Source organism: Arvicanthis niloticus, chromosome X (assembly GCF_011762505.2).
Source record: "Arvicanthis niloticus isolate mArvNil1 chromosome X, mArvNil1.pat.X, whole genome shotgun sequence".
NCBI lineage: Eukaryota > Metazoa > Chordata > Mammalia > Rodentia > Muridae > Arvicanthis > Arvicanthis niloticus.
Genome location: NC_047679.1, coordinates 52,110,647 through 52,130,737, shown reverse-complemented (window position 1 = coordinate 52,130,737; position 20,091 = coordinate 52,110,647). Strand labels below are relative to the sequence as shown.

Sequence of the window (20,091 nt, the reverse complement as noted above, 5' to 3'; positions counted from 1 at the left end):
ACACCTACCCTTTCTCTGCACTCACTGTTTACCTAGCTGCCTTCCTCTCTTGGGAAGTTCTAGCTGATTATTCAAGGATGTAGTCAGATATTACCACATCTAGAAAGTTAAAAAGATGTTGTTTCTTTAGAATTCTCTGGTTTCCTGTTTAGATGAGGAAATGATCTCTCCCAATCAACTGAGTACCAGTTTAGCTGACTTCCCACTGCCTTTACTGCTTATGAAGTTGATGTTACTATCGTGTTCTCTAGAGATTTCTTCTTTAGTCTTTGGGAGCCTCATGTCAACATCACACTAGGAAGACCATGGCAAGTGCAGATAGTGCAGCAGACAACACAAGCTATCATCACAGAGATACTTCAATATGGGCATTTTAATACTTACATTATTAATTAAAGATATTAGTCTTTGTTAAATTGGTATAATGTGAGAATGATGATACTGGAAATCAGGAGATGTAGGATTTTTGGTTTAGACTTAAGGATGTCAACCTGTAGCAATCTTTGGGCAAATCCCATTCATAATTCTCAGATTGTTTTTCTGCAAATTGGTTGATTGGTGACCTCCCTGCATCCTTAGAATGTTATGATGTTTAGATTAGGTCAATTATCTGGGAACTAAAATGCTAGCAAGTACTGAGAATCCTTGTTACTAATGAGATGAAAGCCACACTCTTTTATGAGGCCCTTTCTATGTCTGTGTGATTCTTTTCTGTACTTTTGTCACAGTCATTTTCTTATTCAGGTTTGACTTATAATCTCAACTCAAGTACTTCTTGTTTCTCTTACAAGCTTGCCAACTCTCACCTTAGGGGAAGATCCCTTTTCTCCACTCCCATGTTCATCTTCATCCAATTTGAGTTGTGGCCTTGATTTCTTTGGGAAGTCTTTTTTGAACTTACCTTTAGACTGGGCACACACTGTTCCTCTATGTCAAAGACAGAACCCAGTAATTTTCTTGCCATAGTACCCATTAGATGATACTACAATGATCTGTATTTTTGTTTGTCTCTCTCAATAGACCAAGATCTTCATGAGAGTAGAACCACGACTTTCTTGTTCTTGGGAACAAAACAAAATGGTTGTACAAATAAATGTTTCTTAACAAGTGAAAGTCAGTAGCTAAGGGGAACATTGGATAATGTGCTTGTGAAGGTTCCTGCAGTATTTGTAGTCAATAAGAGTCTTTTCCATAGCTAGTCGAACACTGAAATGATCTATCCTTGGAACATCAAAAGGGTTTTCATACTTTGGGTATGCATGTGATTGCTAACTTATCAGTTATATATGTTGTCACAGAGTCTATCTCTTTTGATGGCCTGCTTTTCTGGTTTGAGTTTTGAGGCAATGCCACCAGAGAGATGTGAAGGAGTGTTCACATAGTCTGGTTTAAATTTGCTTGTTCTTCATGGAACCTTACTGGTTAGCAGTTAGACCAACTCACTGAAAAGATTTTTTTTTCTGTTAAGCCACTGAGGGAAGATGAGAAGTTATGGGCTAAAGTGTGGGAGGATGATGTGGATGCTTAAGCCATATATATCTGCCTGCTATCTCAGAGAGTCATTCTCATACCCATGTCTCTCTCACTTGCTCTTATAATCCCTGTAAGAGCTCATCAACTGTCTCCTCTTTTTATTCTCTGTTCTTTACAGTAGTCATGAAGAAAGCCACCTGGAGTGGGTAGAAGGCAAAATAGGTTCAGTAATTGGGGTAAAGAGTCTTGGTCTGCATATGTAAGAGCCATATACCAAGAAGTTGAGTTTTTCACTTTTCAGGCTTTGAATAAGCATGTGGGGGCATGGTAAATATTCATGGATGCCCCACCACTTTGAAATACTTCCCACATATGGAGTATAAATTGGGTTCTAAGGATGGCCTGTTTTTACAGGACATAGACCATAATACAATTAAGTATTTTAGCTCAGATTTCCTATGTAAAGTAAAAATTTGGAGTATACCGTGCCTAAGAATCTTTCTAGCCATAAAGTTAGTAATTCTAAACTAAATGTTAACTTTATTTATTTTGGGGAAGGATGTGGGAAAGCTGTGGGATAGGTCTTATAGATTACAATTCCAGACTCGACTAATCTAGGGTATGTAATAGATCATCAACTTGCTGAAACCGTGGTGCATTACTAGGGCTTATTTACCTGCTACTTATCTCTGCCGTGTATTTGATAATTTCTATGATAAATACATGATTTTACTTCTGTGTCCTTTCCCATCCATAAAGAGGTCAATAGTATTTGTTGTTATTTGACATTTCCTCCTACCATTTGTTCCCTGAATATTTGTTGAGTACAAACCATGGATATACTATTTCCAAGCTCATGTTCCAGGAATAATGAAAGTCCTTTTCCTTTTTTATCTTTAGTCATCAATAGAAAAAGCATTTTTCCTATTTATGTTTGCAATCACTATAGGTTTGGGGCTAGAAAAGACTTTCTAGTGCATGTAGGTCAAAATGCCTTCTAACAGCCACTCACTTTACTGATGGATCAATTTAGGTCCAGAGAAAGGTGGGGAATTTTTCATTATGATACATTAAATGAATAGGCCTGGATCATATCTATATATTAATTATATGACCATTAGGGAGTGATGTACAGGAGTTCTGTCTGCAGGCTCTTTCAAGCCTATTTGGCTCCTTGTCTTGGAACTTGGTGTTGCTACTTCTGGAAAAACCTGTGGTAGCTGCTAAGAAGCTTGCCAGGAACTGAGTGGTAAATAAAATCAAGTAGTGCAGAACTGTTATATAAGTCCTTCATTGTCGGTACAAGGGAGGGAAGTCTAAGTAAGGTAATCAATGGCCTATTCTGGAGACAAGCTCAGTCTCATGTAACATATACACATTCCTCTTCTTCACTGTAGGTACACAGATACATATCCTAAGAATAATTGGTATGTCTCTCTTCTTGTTCTTACACTGGTATCAGGAAACATTGGAGAAATCCATGTACTTTGAGGTGGAAATGTTAAAAAAAAAAAATGGCTCAATGTGGGATCTCTATCAGGGGTTCTGGAATTTTAATAGGGAGCAGAGCCAGAACAAATAGCCCACCAGCTGTGTGACACATGTTTTCATCGAATCCCCAACCCAAACCAGAATGGAGGCCTTGTAACAACTGCTGTTACACATGAGGATATGAAGCATAGAGAACATTTTTTTTTTTTTTTTTTTTTTTTTGCTGCTTAAGGCACCTATGGTTCCTCATTGAGGAATCAATAACAGCTCAAAAATCAACAATTCTGTTTAGGATCCCACATGTGTTAGCTCTGGGATGCAACAGGAAGTGATCATACTTGAACTGAAGAACTCCAAAAGAGGTCTGGCTCAGCTTATACCTGAGTGATTGAAGACACTATGGCCCACAAAACTAGTAAGGTTGACAATGTGCTCTCCCTTTGTCTGTGGCTTGGATCAAACCGAATATTAATGCACTATACTCTTAGAGGAAGAAGCACGTGAGTGTGGGTAGCTGAGCTTCATGCAGACTTCCCCTAGCTGACAAGCTTGGGGCTTCTCACAAAATGTTGCAATGAGCTGTTGGTGTTCATCTGTGCTTTCTGACACAGATGCTCTGTTATTTTGGTGGTCTCGGGTCAACCTATGTTAAGGTTAAGACAGGGCAAATTTATAACCACTGGCTAAGAGTTTTAAAAATATATGAAAATCAAAGTAGCATAAAAGGCCACTGGGCATGATACCAATTCTTGACTCCAATAAAGACAGCCAATAAAAAGAGCTAATGAAAAGAACTCTGATGACATTCATCTGAAATTTTAGATTGTTTTATGTTTTAACAAATTAACAATGGTGATAAGAGGACATTAGCAGCTTTTCTCGGGGCTCTTTGTTAACAATAACTTGAGCCTGCAGTCACAACAGGGGCCGTGGCCAAGTTTTAGCTGGCAGACCAACAAGCCAATATTTTATACAATGGATGACATTTCTAAAACCAGACGCAGAGACAAACCAAGAGTCACACATGTATTCCAACAAACAAGTTTCTGCCATTTTTAATTGTATTTAGAGCAACAAAAGATTCCAAGATTACAAAAGAAGAACAGAACACTAGCGCTTGGGGCTGGTCCTGCTGCCCAGTGGAGGCCAAGTGCTGCTGTGAGAACTGAAGCCCCATTGAAAGAAGTTTCAAGCAAAATAAATGGGTTTCTTTTGAAAAAAAATTGAATAATGCTTTCTCTATTTGCTCTCTCCACATCCAGATTAATTCTTATCTCTTGTTACATTGTCTATCCCCTCCTACTGCCAAATTAATCTCCAGGGCAGTGTAAGCATGCCATCTGACATGTATTCCCTAATCAATGTCCAGTCTATCTGTCTAGTGGAAAGCAGGAGTGTGTGTCAAAGAGTAGTGGAGGACCATCCTTTCTTTCCTTTTAATCTGGGGGATTCCATTGGTGGCTGCTTTCAGTGGTGGAAGTGGCTTATAGGACAACCCCATAGGCTATTCCCTGCAGGATAGTTAGCACCAGGTGCTAAGGCCATAACATACTGTAAACCTGCTCAATCTGTTCTATAGAATACAATGACTCAAACTACAAGGCAGCAGACACACAGGGTGCCTGCAGAGAAGCAGCAGTGTTTCAGAACTGTTTTTCCTTTAGGTAATAGATAAGTGTGTGCTCCAGTTGTTGGCCAATAGTATCTGCAGCTAAGTAACAGTCTTACTGGGTAGCTCAAATGGAAACTGTTCTAGGCTACCAGTGCTGCCCATTTCACAGTTTCTCGGTTCATTCTGTGAAAGGCCAGGGGACAAAAGGAACTAGGAAACAAAGTAGAACCTTGTTACACTCAACCAGGATTGGAAACCAATTAATACACATTACTTGCTTCCTGGACAGATTAAATTGGGTCATATTAAAGCTGGGTCAAAGGCTGTTTATTTTTTTTATCTAAAACACCACCTGCTAAATTCAATTAGCCACTTTTTTTTGAGGGGTAAGAGAACTCCCAGTGATTTGTTACCTTGACTGAAATTTCAGAAAAAAATATTGACAAATGTGGATTTTTCTGGATGGGCTCCGGGCAACAGACCCCAGGGTCAAACTCTTAATTGAAGAAAAAAATCCCTCTACTCATGAGTAGCAAAGGACCTGTACCTACAGAGATATGACTTCTAACACACTAACAAATTTTTAACAGAGAAAAATACATTATCAATTATCAAAATCTTTACAGAACATATCCAAAACCAGAATTAGAGCACACGGACACCCAGTAGCAAGAGCACCTCAATCGCAGGGGAAAGAACTGATGTGACAGAAGGAGCATTTGCTCCAGGTTCCCAAGATCAGGCAACTGCCCTTCTCTAACAAGAATGGTGAAAATCAAGGAAATAACCTTCCTTTTCCCAATGCCTCAGATTCCATGAAGAAGCTGTTGGCCAGTCCTTTGGGTGGGTACCTGGCCCCACATTTGGATTTCTCCCTATTATAGTTCCAAGGCAATTTCAATGAAATTTCACCACCCTTTCCACATTCATCTGTCTTAAGCTAGTAAAGTGCAATACATCATGTACCCTACCCTTTCCTCTTCCACCCCTTTGCAAGGTCTCAACACCAGGCCCAAGAAGGGAAGAGATTTCAGTTATCTGATCAATCCAGGTGTCTTATCCATTCTGAGAGAGCATCCAGAAATGTAACTGCAACCTCTCTTACAAATACATGGCATCAGATATGACCTGGAACCAAATATAAAGGTGCAGAGAAAGGTAAAGCTATCAGAACACATTACATCTATATATATAATTCAGTTTTGAAACATGGATACAAATACTCATTTACAATATATTTCAACTTTCTGCCTTAAACTGCAGAGAACTTTTTGTGCTGTCCAAACTGGGCAGAAATGAGGGTTTCTGCCTGCCCTCCTTCTAGTGCAAAAATCTAATCCTTTAAATGTACCCCTTCTCATCAAGGGCTTCACATCTTCAAATAAGCTAACATGGGCACTAGTAAACACAGTGGCCAAGACCAGCTCCATTTCCAACCATGCAAAGATGGAGCTTCAAGAATTTGCTCGGTAACTACTTAAAAAAAGGAAAGCTAGTTCTGCTTATAAAATCAGTTAGTGAAGGACACTATAATCCCATCCTCCCCCCTAAATTATTCTCAACACTTCTAAATATGTATATTGTGAGACAACCCCTCCCCACAAAGTATTCTAAGTCAGTCATCAGAAAAGTCCTTCAGTCTGTCTTTGGATAGTTTACCAAAGAGGCACTAACTAATGCTTGCTCCTTCCCTGCCCTTAAATTTTGGTATCTTAGCAGATACAATATAATCTTTGGTTACATAATGCAATGCTTTCATCTTCTTTTCTACTTAAAAATAGGCCTTCAAAGATTTTCAAAGAGATAAGTGGTTAGAACAAACCTGTTTGCAAAGATGGCCAAGAGAGAAACTTCTTAGTCCAAGAAGTTTCACATGCTAAATGGCTTCTTTTGACTTTCAGTTTGTGATTTAATCTAGTAGGTTAGCATTCGTGGTTCATAAGTATAAGAACCTTGCCTTTGGCCCAATGACCTCTTTTACCCAGGCAATTAGTGGAGGAGATTTACAATTAGTCTCTTGTATTTGCAGGACCATGCTAGGGCCATGCAGGGATAGCAAGTCAGTTGTCTTCAGAAAACCTTCTGAAGTATAGTGCTGGCATAAGTCTTAGGGAGGTATTAGGGTGGCTTGGGCCTTTGTGCCATGCCAAATTTAAGGGAAAGAAGGGGGCAAGGCCATAAGTACTGAAAGAAACAGAAGCTACTTAAAGCTTAAACTCAGGTCATTTGTGGAGTATTAGGTTATCATGTGGATGGTTGACATAGTTTTTTCTTAAAGTGTGTTGAATATATCTTGTTATATATACCTATATGTATTTAGAAATAGAGTGTGGACAGAGAAGGATGTTAGCAGAAGTGCATTTCTCAACCTGGACAATTAACGTCAGCAACTACCCAAAGGACAGAGTGAAGCTTTTTTTTTTTTTTTTAACCTCTTTTTTTTCTTTTTTTTCTAGTGCCAGTGAACATACATAAAAATATACATATTACTGATTTTCTGTTTTCCAAAGATATATGACAGAATCCTTCAAAAAAAAAATCCCTTTCTCAGAGTAAGGTAATTTAAAAAAATAATGAACTTTCCAAGAACGATAATATTGCCTGTGGCTTAGAAAATCTATGGAACAAAGAAGCCAACTCCCATGTCAGCTCAGAGTCCACATGTGATGAGCTGCCTGGCAAATGAGAGTGGAAAGCACTACACGACTCTTCTTTAATCACAGAGTTCGTGACTTTGGCAGCCGTTTGCTGTCCAGCCCAGTTGGACCTTCTCCATGGTGCTCCTCTTTTTCTTGTCCTCATATTCCATTCTCACCAAGCACTGCAAACCTCTTTGGAGATGATCACCTTGACTTGTCCAGTAAGTGATCCTCATCTTCTGTTTTAACCAAACGAATGGAGAAATGGCCAATCGTTCACAGGTGAGCATAGTGTACCAGCAACATTCACTCTGCTGAGCAGAGATTGCTTGCTCCGCCAATCATATTAGCTGGAACATTGATGGCCAAAGAAAGCAAAACAAAACAAAACAGAAAAGAAACACAAAATCCAAAAAGCAAAAACCAATCTCTTCTTTGCTTGTGTGGGAGAACACAGCCAAGCTACCGCTTCCATTGCTCACTCAAGCCCTACTGCAGAAGCAATAGGCATAAAGCCGTGTGTATGCTGCTTTTCTCTAGTATTGTCACTTGGAAGCTTGGAGTTTAGTTGGTGTTACATTAATTGCACTGCCGTTTCACTGATTTTTGGCTTTTGCAAGTAAAAACATATATATTCATAAAAATAAGAGTCGTGATTTGGAACTCCATAACATGAAAAGCTTCCTAGAGAAATGGAACAAAAAGTCCCTAGTATTTACAAAGACAAATATTAGAATGTTATAATAAAATCCATGTACCACAGAAGACAAAAATTGCTTCAGAATAGATGTAAAGGAACTATTAAAATGTAACCTAGTTTAACTAAAAAAGTAATGATATTTTTTCTGCTAAGAGGGATCCTGTACATAAGCCAGATGGTGTCATCACAAAGCAAATCAGAAACTGTCCTATTTTTTTTAAAAAAATGCAACCTGTCAGCTTCAGTTTTTGTCCAGCAGGGTTGGATTAGCATATCACCCATCTTATATTCTCCCTCCCTTGTTAAAGAAGTTGTTTTGCAAGTTTGTTTTTGCTATTAATATCAACAAAGAAATCAGGGAAGGAAACCTGTCACTCAGAAACCACCTTTTCAATGAACATAGTATACCAACCAGTAACCCCTGATTTCTTAATCTCTGCGGGGAAGTGAAGAGCTGAGTGAGGAAGAATGATACAAATGGAAGAGTAGGTGGACATTCCTCCTGCACTCAAGGTTGAGGAACAGGGTCCACAGTAAGGAAGGCTGCCAACAGACTACATGAAGCCAGTGACCCAGGGCGTGCCCTGAGTTTATGGGTGTAGTCTATTTGTAGCTACACTGGCCAGATCTGTCCAATGGGAGTCACGGTTCTATAGAATGTCTCAGTGGTCCTGCACCCTCTGACTGAGAGGTGACAACTATGGTGGAGATTCTGAGTAACTTTGGCCAAAGTCAGCCCAGCAATTACAATAGAGGAGGATGAGCAAACTGGGGCCCATCTAGCCAGATGGTGTTCATCTGGCTTTAGACTTTGCCTCTGAAGACTTCAGTAGTCTGTATTTTCTTCTGGCCTTCTTTCTTCTTTCCATCATTTCTGCCAGTGGGTATGCTGGATGGAAAGGAAAAAAATCTATGCTTTCTGGTTCTAGTGTCTTCATTTTCCCCAGCTGGGTAACTTAGTTTTCTCCTCCACCGTGGTCTGGGTAGCCCCCTTAATTGCTCTGAGGAGGAAACTGACATTTCTCCACTTGATAGGAATATATTGTCTCTGGAGGACAAGGGCAAGATGCCCAGTTTGTCTGGTCCCTTTGATGCTTTCTTTCCAATTTGTCTAAGGGCTCCAGAAGTTGACTGTTGATGAAAGACATTGAGTGAGATGTCTTTTACACTATTGACATCTAAACATAGATGCTGTGGCTGCTTGTCTGCTAGCCTCTGTGGTGGTGGTGAGAGGGAGATCTTAGCAGTGTCTACAAACAGGTCCAAAGAAGTGTACAAGTTTTACCACCTTGGCTTAAATGCATTATGGTGAAGTTCAGGGCCACTGAACACTGAAGAATTGTGCAGGGAGAATGTAGCTGCACGGAGTCTGTAGGTCCTTTAAAAGTAGAGGAAAAGATGATTGCACTATGGGATCAACTATTCACTATCTTTAAAGGGAGAATGGCTAAGCCATCACTTCCTTTTCCTCTGACTCCAGCCACAAAGCTCCACTATGGCTCACACATGGAAATATGAACATAAATCTGAATGGAGCCTTCCAAAGAGTCAGATCTTCCCTCTTTCTTCCCATTGACATAACTTCAGTGAAAGTGGCCAAGTTTTGGCTAAAGAGAACATTTAGTACAAAGCTCTGAGAAAAGCTATTGAAAGTCAATTGAGGGGTGGAAGCAGAGGTTAAGAGAGAAAAGGATTGGAATGAGGAGGCATTCGCATGCAGACAAGTTTTCAAACAAGAAGCACATTTCAGTACAATGAACTGCACTGCAACTGAGCACTCTAGGACTTAGGGACAAGACTGTGGGGAGGTAATGGTTATCCATCTGCCCTCCTTGTCCTCTTTTCTCTCTACCCTAATAGTAAGCTTTGGAGTCATCCTGCTCTTTAATGCCAATAGCCATTAGCAACAACTGAAGTTTCCCACAGAGACACAGGATGAGCAAAACAGTGACTCCTCATGAATTTATGGTTTTTTTTTTTTTTTTTTTTTTTTACTTTCTTCTAGTCACTGTTGGCTTCTTTGGGAATCCTATGTGTTTATTTGTATACCATGAAGAAACAAACCTAGAATGTTTTGTTTGTTGGTTTTGTTTTTTTTTTCTTTGTATTCTCTCTGTTTGTTTCTTCCCCCAGATACTTATAGCTCTCTAAATTTGCCATGGCATAAGGTGAGTAAACATTTGCTTGGTTGGCACACAGCACAGTGCAATAAACAAGCACAGTTGACACTGGGCCACAAGAGGATCATCACAGATTCAAAGAAATACAACAGAAGTCAAAACACAGGCAGGAGCCACAATGCGCAGCAGATTCAAAATGTGCCATGGGAGGGTGAAAGAGAGGAAGAAGAGAAGGAAAGACGGAAAAGCCCAGGAAATAGTACTGCGGAACATGTTCATGACAGACTGTACATCAGTAGAGGAATTTCCCCCAAGGCACTGCAGAGAAGTAGTGCAGAGTTATATAACAGGCAGAAGACACGTGAAAAGGGAACAAGGTGGGTTTCGGTATTAGGGTTTCCAAATCTTCACTGTGTGTGGAAATAGATGGGCTTGACTTTCCCAGAAAGGATCTTGGGCACTTGCACAGAGATGATCTCTGCCATCATTTCAGGAAAGTCCACGCTCACCATATGGGACTTGATTAGCAGGTCAAAAGTGAACTGATGCAGCTCTCTTGCAATCTGTAGGGAGAGTAAAAGACAGAGTAAACTTGGCTTAATAAAAACATGGCTCCTGCCAGGGTCTTCTCCCACTTCTGAATTTTAGTACCCTTCGAATTTTCCCCTTTGCTTATCCTTGATCCTGCCCAGTGTGTGTGTGTGTGTGTGTGTGTGTGTGTGTGTGTGTATCTATTCATTTGTGTGTTTGAAAAATGATTCTCATGTCGGCACTGTGGACTCCTAGAGATCATTTACAGCATTTCAAGTCCTCTGACTTAAGACTTAGTGTTGCTGTTTTCTTCCCTCCATTGTACACACACACTATCTCTTTCTTTCTACCTTCCTCTTTCCATTCTTCCTCTTTCTCCCTTCTACACACACACACACACACACACACACACACACACACACACACACAGGTATATGTCTCAAGGAAAAGAGGAAGGAAAAATATCTACGCCTGTTTTGCCTATGTGAGGAACTCATCTGCTTTAAGCTTCTTCCCTGCAACCCAGCTTCTCTGTACTCAACTCCTCCACCCCTTTCATAACATCCAGCTGGGATACTGTGACCTGTGTTCCTTTCTTCTCCATTGCATTTTCTTCTTGGACCATACTCAAAGCCAGAGGCAAATGGAAGCACCTCCCCACAGGTGGTGCCAGACCCTACAGGAGCTTATTATCACTGGGCTCTATCAAGCTGCTCTCCCTGATAAAGCACCCTCTGTAGTTTGCTTACAGGCTGTACAGAATCCAGGAGCTTGGTGAGCTGGTAGAAGCGCCTTGAGCAGGATGTGGGATTTTTTCTTTTGCATGCAATGATGCGATCGAGTTCCTTGATGTAGTTCATTCGAAGTTCATCAAAGAATTTCTGATTTTTCAGCCCATCCACTGGAACTGATGTGGGATGAAGAAAGAATGGGGAGGGGCAGCATGCCCACGAAGGAACATTAGACAAAGCACCAAGTTTTCTGACCACAAACTTGATCCCCCACCCCCACACAGAGGGAGCCATTTATTGGGCTTTCTCTTAGTTGAAGTCTGTGTGCCTGGGGCCTTCAGAGTAAAGAATTTTCTCTTCCTAACATGGAGGGAGTTAGAGAAAATAGACTAAACACTGTTTACTAGTTTTTCCATGTACCCATTTCTCAGGTCCCAAACAACTTTTTTTTAGCCATCCAACTATGACTTAGACACTCAAAAAACCTGGCTTATCAAATACTAAATGCCTCCATTCTCCCCATTACACTCTGCTTAGAGGAAATATTTAAAACAAAACAAAACAAAACAAAACAAAACAAAACAAAACAAAACAAAATCTTCCTTGGCTGCCAAGCAAGCCTTCATTAGATTCTTACATCAGCCTCCTTTGGTTGATAGAGGAGGAAATGTACTCCGGGAGGTGATCCCTCCTACTGTACTCCTCTTCAAGGAATGCAAGGTGGCTCATGCCTATTTCTACAGTAGAGGCTGCACGAAATTTTAGAGGTCTACTCTAACCTCCTTAAAAGACTTCATGTCAGTGAAGAATGAGAATGGAGAAACTGGCAGAGGCTGAATTCTACCATCAGCTTCATTGCTGTTCTCTAGATGTAAAATTGGTCTTTGTAAGGAGAAAGGATGCTCAGGGAATATGGAAGGCGAAGGGAGGGAGAGAGAAGGGGAATGCCCAGGAGCTGTGTTCTCCCTAACATTTTAGTGGGAAATGGAGGGCCCCTAGAGCTTCTGTGCTACCAATGGCTTCCTCCATAGCCCCAGGCACTTACTAATGCTGAAGAGGAGAAGTGCTTTCATGCACAGGAACTCCTGGGGTGTTATCTGGAGCCATCCAAACTCTTGAGACAGGTGCCTCATCCTCACACACTGACTGTACATCCGAGACTTGTGCATGCGGTACCTAAGCAAGAGACACACAGATGAAAAGGAAAAATGAGGGAGAGGCTTCCCACCAGCCCACACAAAATGGTTCTTGTTGTCCCTCCCACCCTAGATTCTCCATGAAAAAAAAAAATCTGGCTACTTGTCCTGGTCTGACTACAGTGACAAGGAACTATGCCATTCCCCATGTGCCCAAAACTTCTAATAGCCTGATACAGACTCATCTTCCCTAGTCAGGATATGGTTTAGCACATGGAATTTCCAGGTCTCTATTTCCTTTCTGTTTCCTGAGTCAGGGACAGGAAAGCATAAGCAAATGAACACAATGGGACAGGCACATGGTCTCCCTGACTACAGTGCTAGGATTACAGCTAAGGCCAGAGCCAGAAGCAGCCACCTAGGTGTCCCATTTCAGGATTTCTCAGAGAGACAACTCAGGCAAGCTGCTCTTCCATGTAAGAATACCAGGATTTGCAATCAGCCACAGGTGTTTATCTTGTCAACACCCCTGCCTGCCATTTCCTGTAACAGAAATTTAATCATTTCTTTAAAAACACCTAGAAATACATATAAACTGCACATTGTCCTTTCACAATGAGTTCCAGTGCTTCTAAATGTGCTAGGGGTGTTTTGCAATGTCTACTCTTGATGTCCTCTGCAGAGGGGAGCCCACTCCCTCATAGACTGACTGTTCCTTACCGCAGTTTGGGAGTTGTTAACATCTGTGAGCTGCTTTCTTATAGTGAGTTGTGAACAGATTATCACATTATCACTTATAAATTATATGGGGAAGTGGCCAAGGCTCGGACAGCTTCAGGGTGGAGGCAACCTCTCTGTTCCATGTCTGGCTATGGCAAGCCTCTAAAAAAAGACAACTAATAGGCCTTTAAGTTCAGAACTCTGTGTGTGTGTGTGTTTGTGCGTGTGTGTGAGTGTGTGTGTGTGAGAGAGAGAGAGAGAGAGAGAGAGAGAGAGAGAGAGAGACAGACAGACAGACAGACAGACAGACATACAGACAGACAGACAGAGACAGACAGAAACACGAGGGGGAGAGAGAAAGAGAGAGAGAGAGAGAGAGAGAGAGAGAGAGAGAGAGAGAGAGAGAGAGAGAGAGAGAGAGAAGAATTCATTTGTAGCATGTGAAGAAAGGAAAAGGAATTTGACACCAGCTTAAGTGCCTAAGTGATGAGGACAAAGACCTCCCAGATGGACTATAAAGGCCATGTTTTGATATTCTAGTTCCCAAAGCTGGGGCACAGGCTGAGCAGGCTTGTCATTGCCTGGGCAGAAGCTCTGCAACCTATCTTATAGAGACCTTGGCTGCCCTGGAGAGGGAGAGAAGGTAGCAGGTGGTGAATTATTCAATCCAGGCTGAAATCCAACTGGACAAGGGAAGTGTTTAGATGGTATCACAAGTCAATTGAGCAGAACAATGCTGCTCTAAGCTCTTTTACCCTAGAGGACATTTGAGTAAGTTCTGCTGCCTCTGGAGCCTGGCTTTGCTTCTGTCTCCATTGTATTTGCACGCCTCTGTTGATGTCAACACTGCAGTGTTTGAAATCATGATCCTGGCATAAAGGATTCCTAGAATATTGCTGCAGGCCCCTGAGACAGAAAAGAATAGGGAATGGATGGGAGAGAAGAGGAATAAGCAATGAATGGAATCCAAAGAGGAAATAAACAGGAAGCAGAGAGAGAGAGAGAGAACTGGGAGAGAATTAAAGGAAGGAAAGGGAATGGGCAGTAGGGTAAAAATAATGGGTAGGATTGGGATTCACCAAGAGAGCAGAAGAATAGATGAAAGGGAAAATGAAGATTGGAAAATACTGAACATAGTCCCTGGCACATGGTAAGTGCTTAGTTAATGATGTATAAGGAAGGTGCTGCTATGTTATTCATTGTTACAGCATTCTATGGTGAAAGCTATATGACTTAGAGAACTGCAGCAATTTCCCCATGTTTATAGGGTTGGAATTTAAGCCCATTATCCTTGCAACACAGAATTTCTACAAAGAGGGAAAGAATGAAGAGAACTTTACTGAGAATAGTGCTTTGGTATTCCATCGAGCAGCACATGGGTTTTCTGAGCATTAAGTCCCCATTTCTGTCTCTCTGGGCCTCATTTGACAGCAATTAATGATTCTCTACTGGAGAGTACAGCCTTTCTAATGGACAGTAGAAATGTAGTCGGGAATTTTTCTGTCAAAATGACTAAATCATATTTATCAAGCAGGTACAAGGGATATTAAGTGCAAAACTGCATAACATGTTGCACAATGAAAACATCATTCCAAAATGCCAGCAGTAACATATGTTGAGAAATACAGGCCTAGATATCTGTAGGGACTCTAAGGGCTGTAATGCAATGGGTTCCTACAGATGGAAGGGAGCCTTGTTTCACAACCTTTGAGGATTGATAGATCTAAGCCTGATGCCCTCAGAAGCCCTAGGTATCTTCTCATGAGATGAACAAGACCTAATTACAAAGCTAAGGAGGGGTACTACAGGCTTATGTGGAGGGAGAGGGAAATCAGTATTTAGAAATTGATCATGGTGAAGAACTCCAAAGGTTTCAGGGTTCTGGAGAAAGTGGAGCTAGTGCTTGAGGAGTCAATTCAATGCAGAATAGCAGGGTCTTGGGCCGGGGCGGGGGGCGGGGGGGCAATGAGCAGCTATGGAGCTTTACAAAGTCTGGCCCAGAAGATGGCATCATAGGTAACTCTTTGAAGGTCTGGAACCAAAATCCTAGTGGCTATTCTTAGCTTCTGACTACCAGGGCTGGCTAGGTTGAAAGAGAACAGATGGGGACACTTACTCTGCCTTTCATGGCACTGCTATGCTTTAAAGGAACCACAGGCCTGTGGATTTTATTTAAAGGCCTGAAGGGGGAGGAAGCATAATTCCTGTCCTCACTGAAAGGATTCCTTGTAATGAACGAAGCTCAAGGTTCTTGGGACACTTATTCTGGTCAGCTTTGTTCACAGTGCTACTGGAAAATCTGAGAACACTAACAGGGAAAGGGGAAAGGGAATAAGAATGGGATCCCTAGCCTGTCCCTGTACCTTGCCTTTTTGTCCTCTCCCTTCCCTCTCCCACTATTTCCTTTCAGTTTTTCCTCTTTCTTCCTTATTCAGTGAAAGAAGATGTTACTCTGTAGCCTAGGGTGGTGGCTGGCTTTAAATGTCCTATAAATGTAAATTTAACCTTAAACTTCTGATTCTCCTGCCTTTGTCATTTGAATGCTGGGATTCTTTGAGTCACCATTCTTGAATTAAAATAATTCTTTTAAGTCTTCATTTTTAAAAAAGTATTTTCTTTATCATAGGCCAGGAAGACCACATCTATCAATTAGCATTTAACATAATTGTTGCTCTATGAGAAAATTTCAGAAAGCTGAAAGTCAGAGACATTTAAGGGGTCTAGTCTAGAGATCAAGACATGGATAATAGCTGAACTAAGACATGAGGAGAGAATATGATTCCAAAATCTGAGCCCTTGGCCAAATTCATGAAAGATAAATATAGCAGGTAGGAAGACTGATATGAATTAAATCTCTTAAAAAAAAGAAAAATGTCAGGGCCAAAGTCAATTTAATTTTGATGCATATAAACTCCCACATCCTAAAAGATATGACTATTTATGAAAACAGATCAGATTATCATGAGAACTTAGTGAGACAGGTTTTAGGAAGTACAGACCATAATCTGGCATGAAAGTAATTGCTCAACAAATAGTGACTGATCGAAGTCCCCAGTGATAAGCAAAGGTACCAAAGGCTGATCACAAGAGTACTTACTCATTGAAAACCAGGTCAGGTGCAAAGTAGAGCATCCTGGAGTTGACATTAGTGAAGGACCGCCAACCCATGGCAAATACCATCAGTCCCATCCAGGAATACTGAATGACTGCCATCTGGTCATCCACATGCAAGTTTCGAAAGCCTGTAGTAGAAGGAGCAGAAGCAAAGTCAGATTGCTATTGGTGGGCTCCATTATGTCTGGGCCTCTGCTTGGCTGATAATTTGGCCCTCACACAGCCAGCCAGGAGCCTTAATGAACATCACTGATAGCTATTTAGGCAAGAGTGGTGAAGAAGAAAAGTCTGTATAGTGGGGCCACATTCATTCTCTTTCACTGAGCTCTTTAATGAGATCATGATGACATCAGAAAGGATGCTGATGCTTGGAAGAGTCACAATTTAACACTACTTATATATAGCAAGTTGACTCTTTTCTGAGCCCCTTACATCTATTACTAATTTCATCTTCACAAGGAATAAAATGGGTGAATTTATTATCCCCACTCTGTGCATCAGTGAAAATGAGTTACAGAGAAGCCTAGAAATATGTTCAAGGTCATATGGCTGTATCTAGCCAACTGATTTCCCAAGCCCACATTCTTGATCATTACACCTTTGGCAAGATTCACTTTAATTGCCAGTTCTCCTACTTGGACAGTTCTTCTCACTTTACAAAGCTGTCTTCTAGTTGTAATCTGATGTCAGCCACGCTACAACCCTGGGAGATGGATAGGCTTACATATCTGCAAATTATGGGAGGTGGTTAACACACGTTGCTTTCTCTACACCCCCCTTTAGTCTTTTTTCCTCCATGAGTCTTATACCTCATGCTTTCTTGAATTTCTTTAATTAAATTTCTTTAAATAGGAAAAAAATCTTATTTAACTCTGCCCCTCCTAACTTTATATCCTTCTGCTACCCATAAGCTGCTATGTTTATACAGAACCAGCCTCTGTATGACCTGCCTGACTAGGTTAATTTCTTGTCACTTGCTTTCTGATAATTTAGGTCCCAGCCCTTCTTTAAAACTTATAATTTGTTTTTCCACGCCTTTGCTCAGGCAGATCCTTTGCTTACAATGTAACATTCACTTATGTTTCAATTTGTTTTCCAAAACTACCTCCTCTGTGAAGCATTTTCTATATTTTTCAAGACCATTGTCCCATCATGATTCTTTACCTTTTCAAGGAACCTGGAGTAGCTTTAGCAGACTGAAGAACTCTGTTCAAAATATTATGATTTAGAAATGGACACATCTTTCTCCTCTACAGGACTTCGAGCTTAGCTTCCTATCTGTCTTTGCCCATAATACATATCATAGCCCATGTATTTGACTGGGCACTTGAAAAACATTAGACACATAAGAATGGGGCCTCAGTATGTTTTATTCATTTTTTTTAGAATGGGAATTTGATTCCTTCCAAATAGCTTCCCTTAAGTTCAGGACGAAGCCTCCAAATGTTGCATTTGTAATAACACATAAGTAGAACATACATAACCAAGTTTTCCTGGAACTTTCCTATTCTTTGCCTACTTAAAAAGTTTAAAGCATCATTACCCCACAGCTCATCCCTATTAATACCTCCTTTATTTTTCTCATACAAATTCAGAATTATCATTAAGAAAATTAGAGCAAGCATCTGTGAATTGACCTCATTTGATACCCATGACTCTAGGTCATACAGAGGCTTTTTCTGTATAAAAATCACAATATGCCATTTATTTTATCAACATGGAACCTGAAGATTAGGACAGTTATGTGACTTGCCCAAGGTCATGCAGTCATGTCTGAACTGGAACTGGAATCCATGTGTTTTAGTTTTTACCTCTATTCCTTAATCATCTCCTGATGGTCACAGCTCAGAGATTATGTGGGCCATCTGCCTTTTCTTATCTATGAGCTCAAGTGTGAGGTCTTCACTATCAGAATGTTCTCTGCCCACTCACCTACACATTCACTGCCTCCCATTTTCATTTTATTTTAGATCTCAAGTCTCCCAGTCATAAGCTCTTCTAGAGTCCCACATAGGACCACTCTTGGCCATAATCCTAGTTCCCAGGCCTATTTGTCTCTCTTCATTGTATTGACAAATGAAAAGACTGGCTGGAGACTCAAACTTCAGAGAATTTCTCTCCTGGAAACCTTCTATGATATAGAATCCCTGGGTTGGACTCCTCCTTATAGAACACAAGAGGACTCATATTATATGAGAAAATATCTAAGGTTCACATGGTGAAAGAGTCCTGGGAATGTGATGTCGTAGACAAGAAAAAAATGGTCGATAAGCTTTGATCTTCTTGTAAAATGTGTACATGGAGGGCAAGGTATTAAACTGTGCAGTTATCAAAGAAATTCTCTGTACAGATGCTTCCCCCACTCTCCAACACCAGAGAACTAACAAAAAAAAGGCAAAAAGGGGACATCTCCATTAGGCAGCAATACTAATAGTACTCAGAGCTGCTTAACACTCAGACACAATACTTGTGCACACACCAATAATGTAAAGTACTTGTTTTCTGATATAGGTGCATTCTGTTTATAATACCTGACAGTTCTTCTAATGCATAGCCTTTGAAGTAGCCTGCTCAGACTGCATGGCTAATAAGGGAAGACAGGGGGAAGCAGTAGTGTCAGGCAATGTTAGACCGTTCTGGTGAAATACAAAGGAATTATGCTCAAGTTTTGAGATACAACCAACAAGGAATAGATGATGTTTCTTTGTTTTCTCATTAGAATCCAATCAACATTATTACTAGCAATCATATACACCACTGGAAGTATATAGCTTCATGTCTGAGACAGTATGTGAAAAACAAGGCCTGCACATTTCTCTTGCATCAGTGCAGTGAGTGGCCAACATCTTAAAGAAGACAGCTCAAACCCCAGGTCAATATATGAACTGTATGAAAGGATGGTGACAATTCAGATTGAGCTTAATGAAAGCTATAGCTTTAGCATCCAATCATGATAATTATAAGCTATAATCTAGAGAGCCGCTACTGTGTTTTTCATCCTGTACTAGGTATTCTTTATACATGAACTCTGTGCTGATGACAGTTCACAAAGTGGTCTACCATCTCTAAAAAGAGATGAGAAAAGAGCTGCACAAAGTCCTATGATATATTCAAGGTTATATATTAATTCATAGCTAAGATTGCAATCCAGATCCATCTGATTACAAATATACTGTGTATATACAATTGATTCAATGTTTCCTATCTTTAATTAGAATTATTAATGTGCCAGGAACCTTATGAGAAAATTTCCAGATATTATCACCACCAAAGAAAATGCACAACAAAATTCATTTGACTAGGTTCTTGTATAGGACAGAAACTCAAATGTTGAATGTGCAAATTACTTGAACTAGTAGGTGATTATGGACAATTTAAACAGCCATTCTTATGAATGCAGTAATCAGCTCCCTTTGGGAGCTATTCTTCTAAATGATTCAGTGTCAGAGGTCATTTATTCTGGAAAGGCAGATACTAAACTGATTTTGGCTTGCAGATTTGTCAGTGTGAGGAAAAGGTTTCCCATACTGAGAGTAGAGACATTGACAGCCAATATTCCCAGGTAAAAGAGATTCTGCCATGGTCATCTGTACTAGGTTATTTCTAAGACCACTTAATTAGAAATCAAATGAGGTGAGTGTAAGTTCTAGTTCCATTGTTAAGTAACTAATGCAGTAAGTTAGTAACTTCTTTGAGCTATGGTGTGTGAAATAGAAATAACGATCATTTTTGAGACTCATATATATGGAGAGGTTGTGAATCCTATAAAATGAGACATGTTAAATATTTGGAAACTGAGACTATCCATTAAAAATGGCATCAAG

General features: G+C 40.4%; 1 protein-coding gene across 1 annotated transcript in view; it reads right to left on the bottom strand.

Moving 5' to 3' along the window:
- Positions 1-9,877: 9,877 nt before the first annotated feature.
- Ar (androgen receptor) overlaps positions 9,878-20,091 on the bottom strand; it is a 160,897-nt gene continuing 150,683 nt past the window's right edge. Inside the window, exons 5-8 of the mRNA XM_034485525.2 lie at positions 16,251-16,395; positions 12,343-12,473; positions 11,316-11,473; positions 9,878-10,598 (exon numbers count right to left, since the gene is read on the bottom strand). Coding sequence (XP_034341416.1) covers positions 10,443-10,598; positions 11,316-11,473; positions 12,343-12,473; positions 16,251-16,395 — 590 coding nt within the window. The 3' untranslated portion in view covers positions 9,878-10,442. The remainder of the gene's footprint in view (positions 10,599-11,315; positions 11,474-12,342; positions 12,474-16,250; positions 16,396-20,091) is intronic.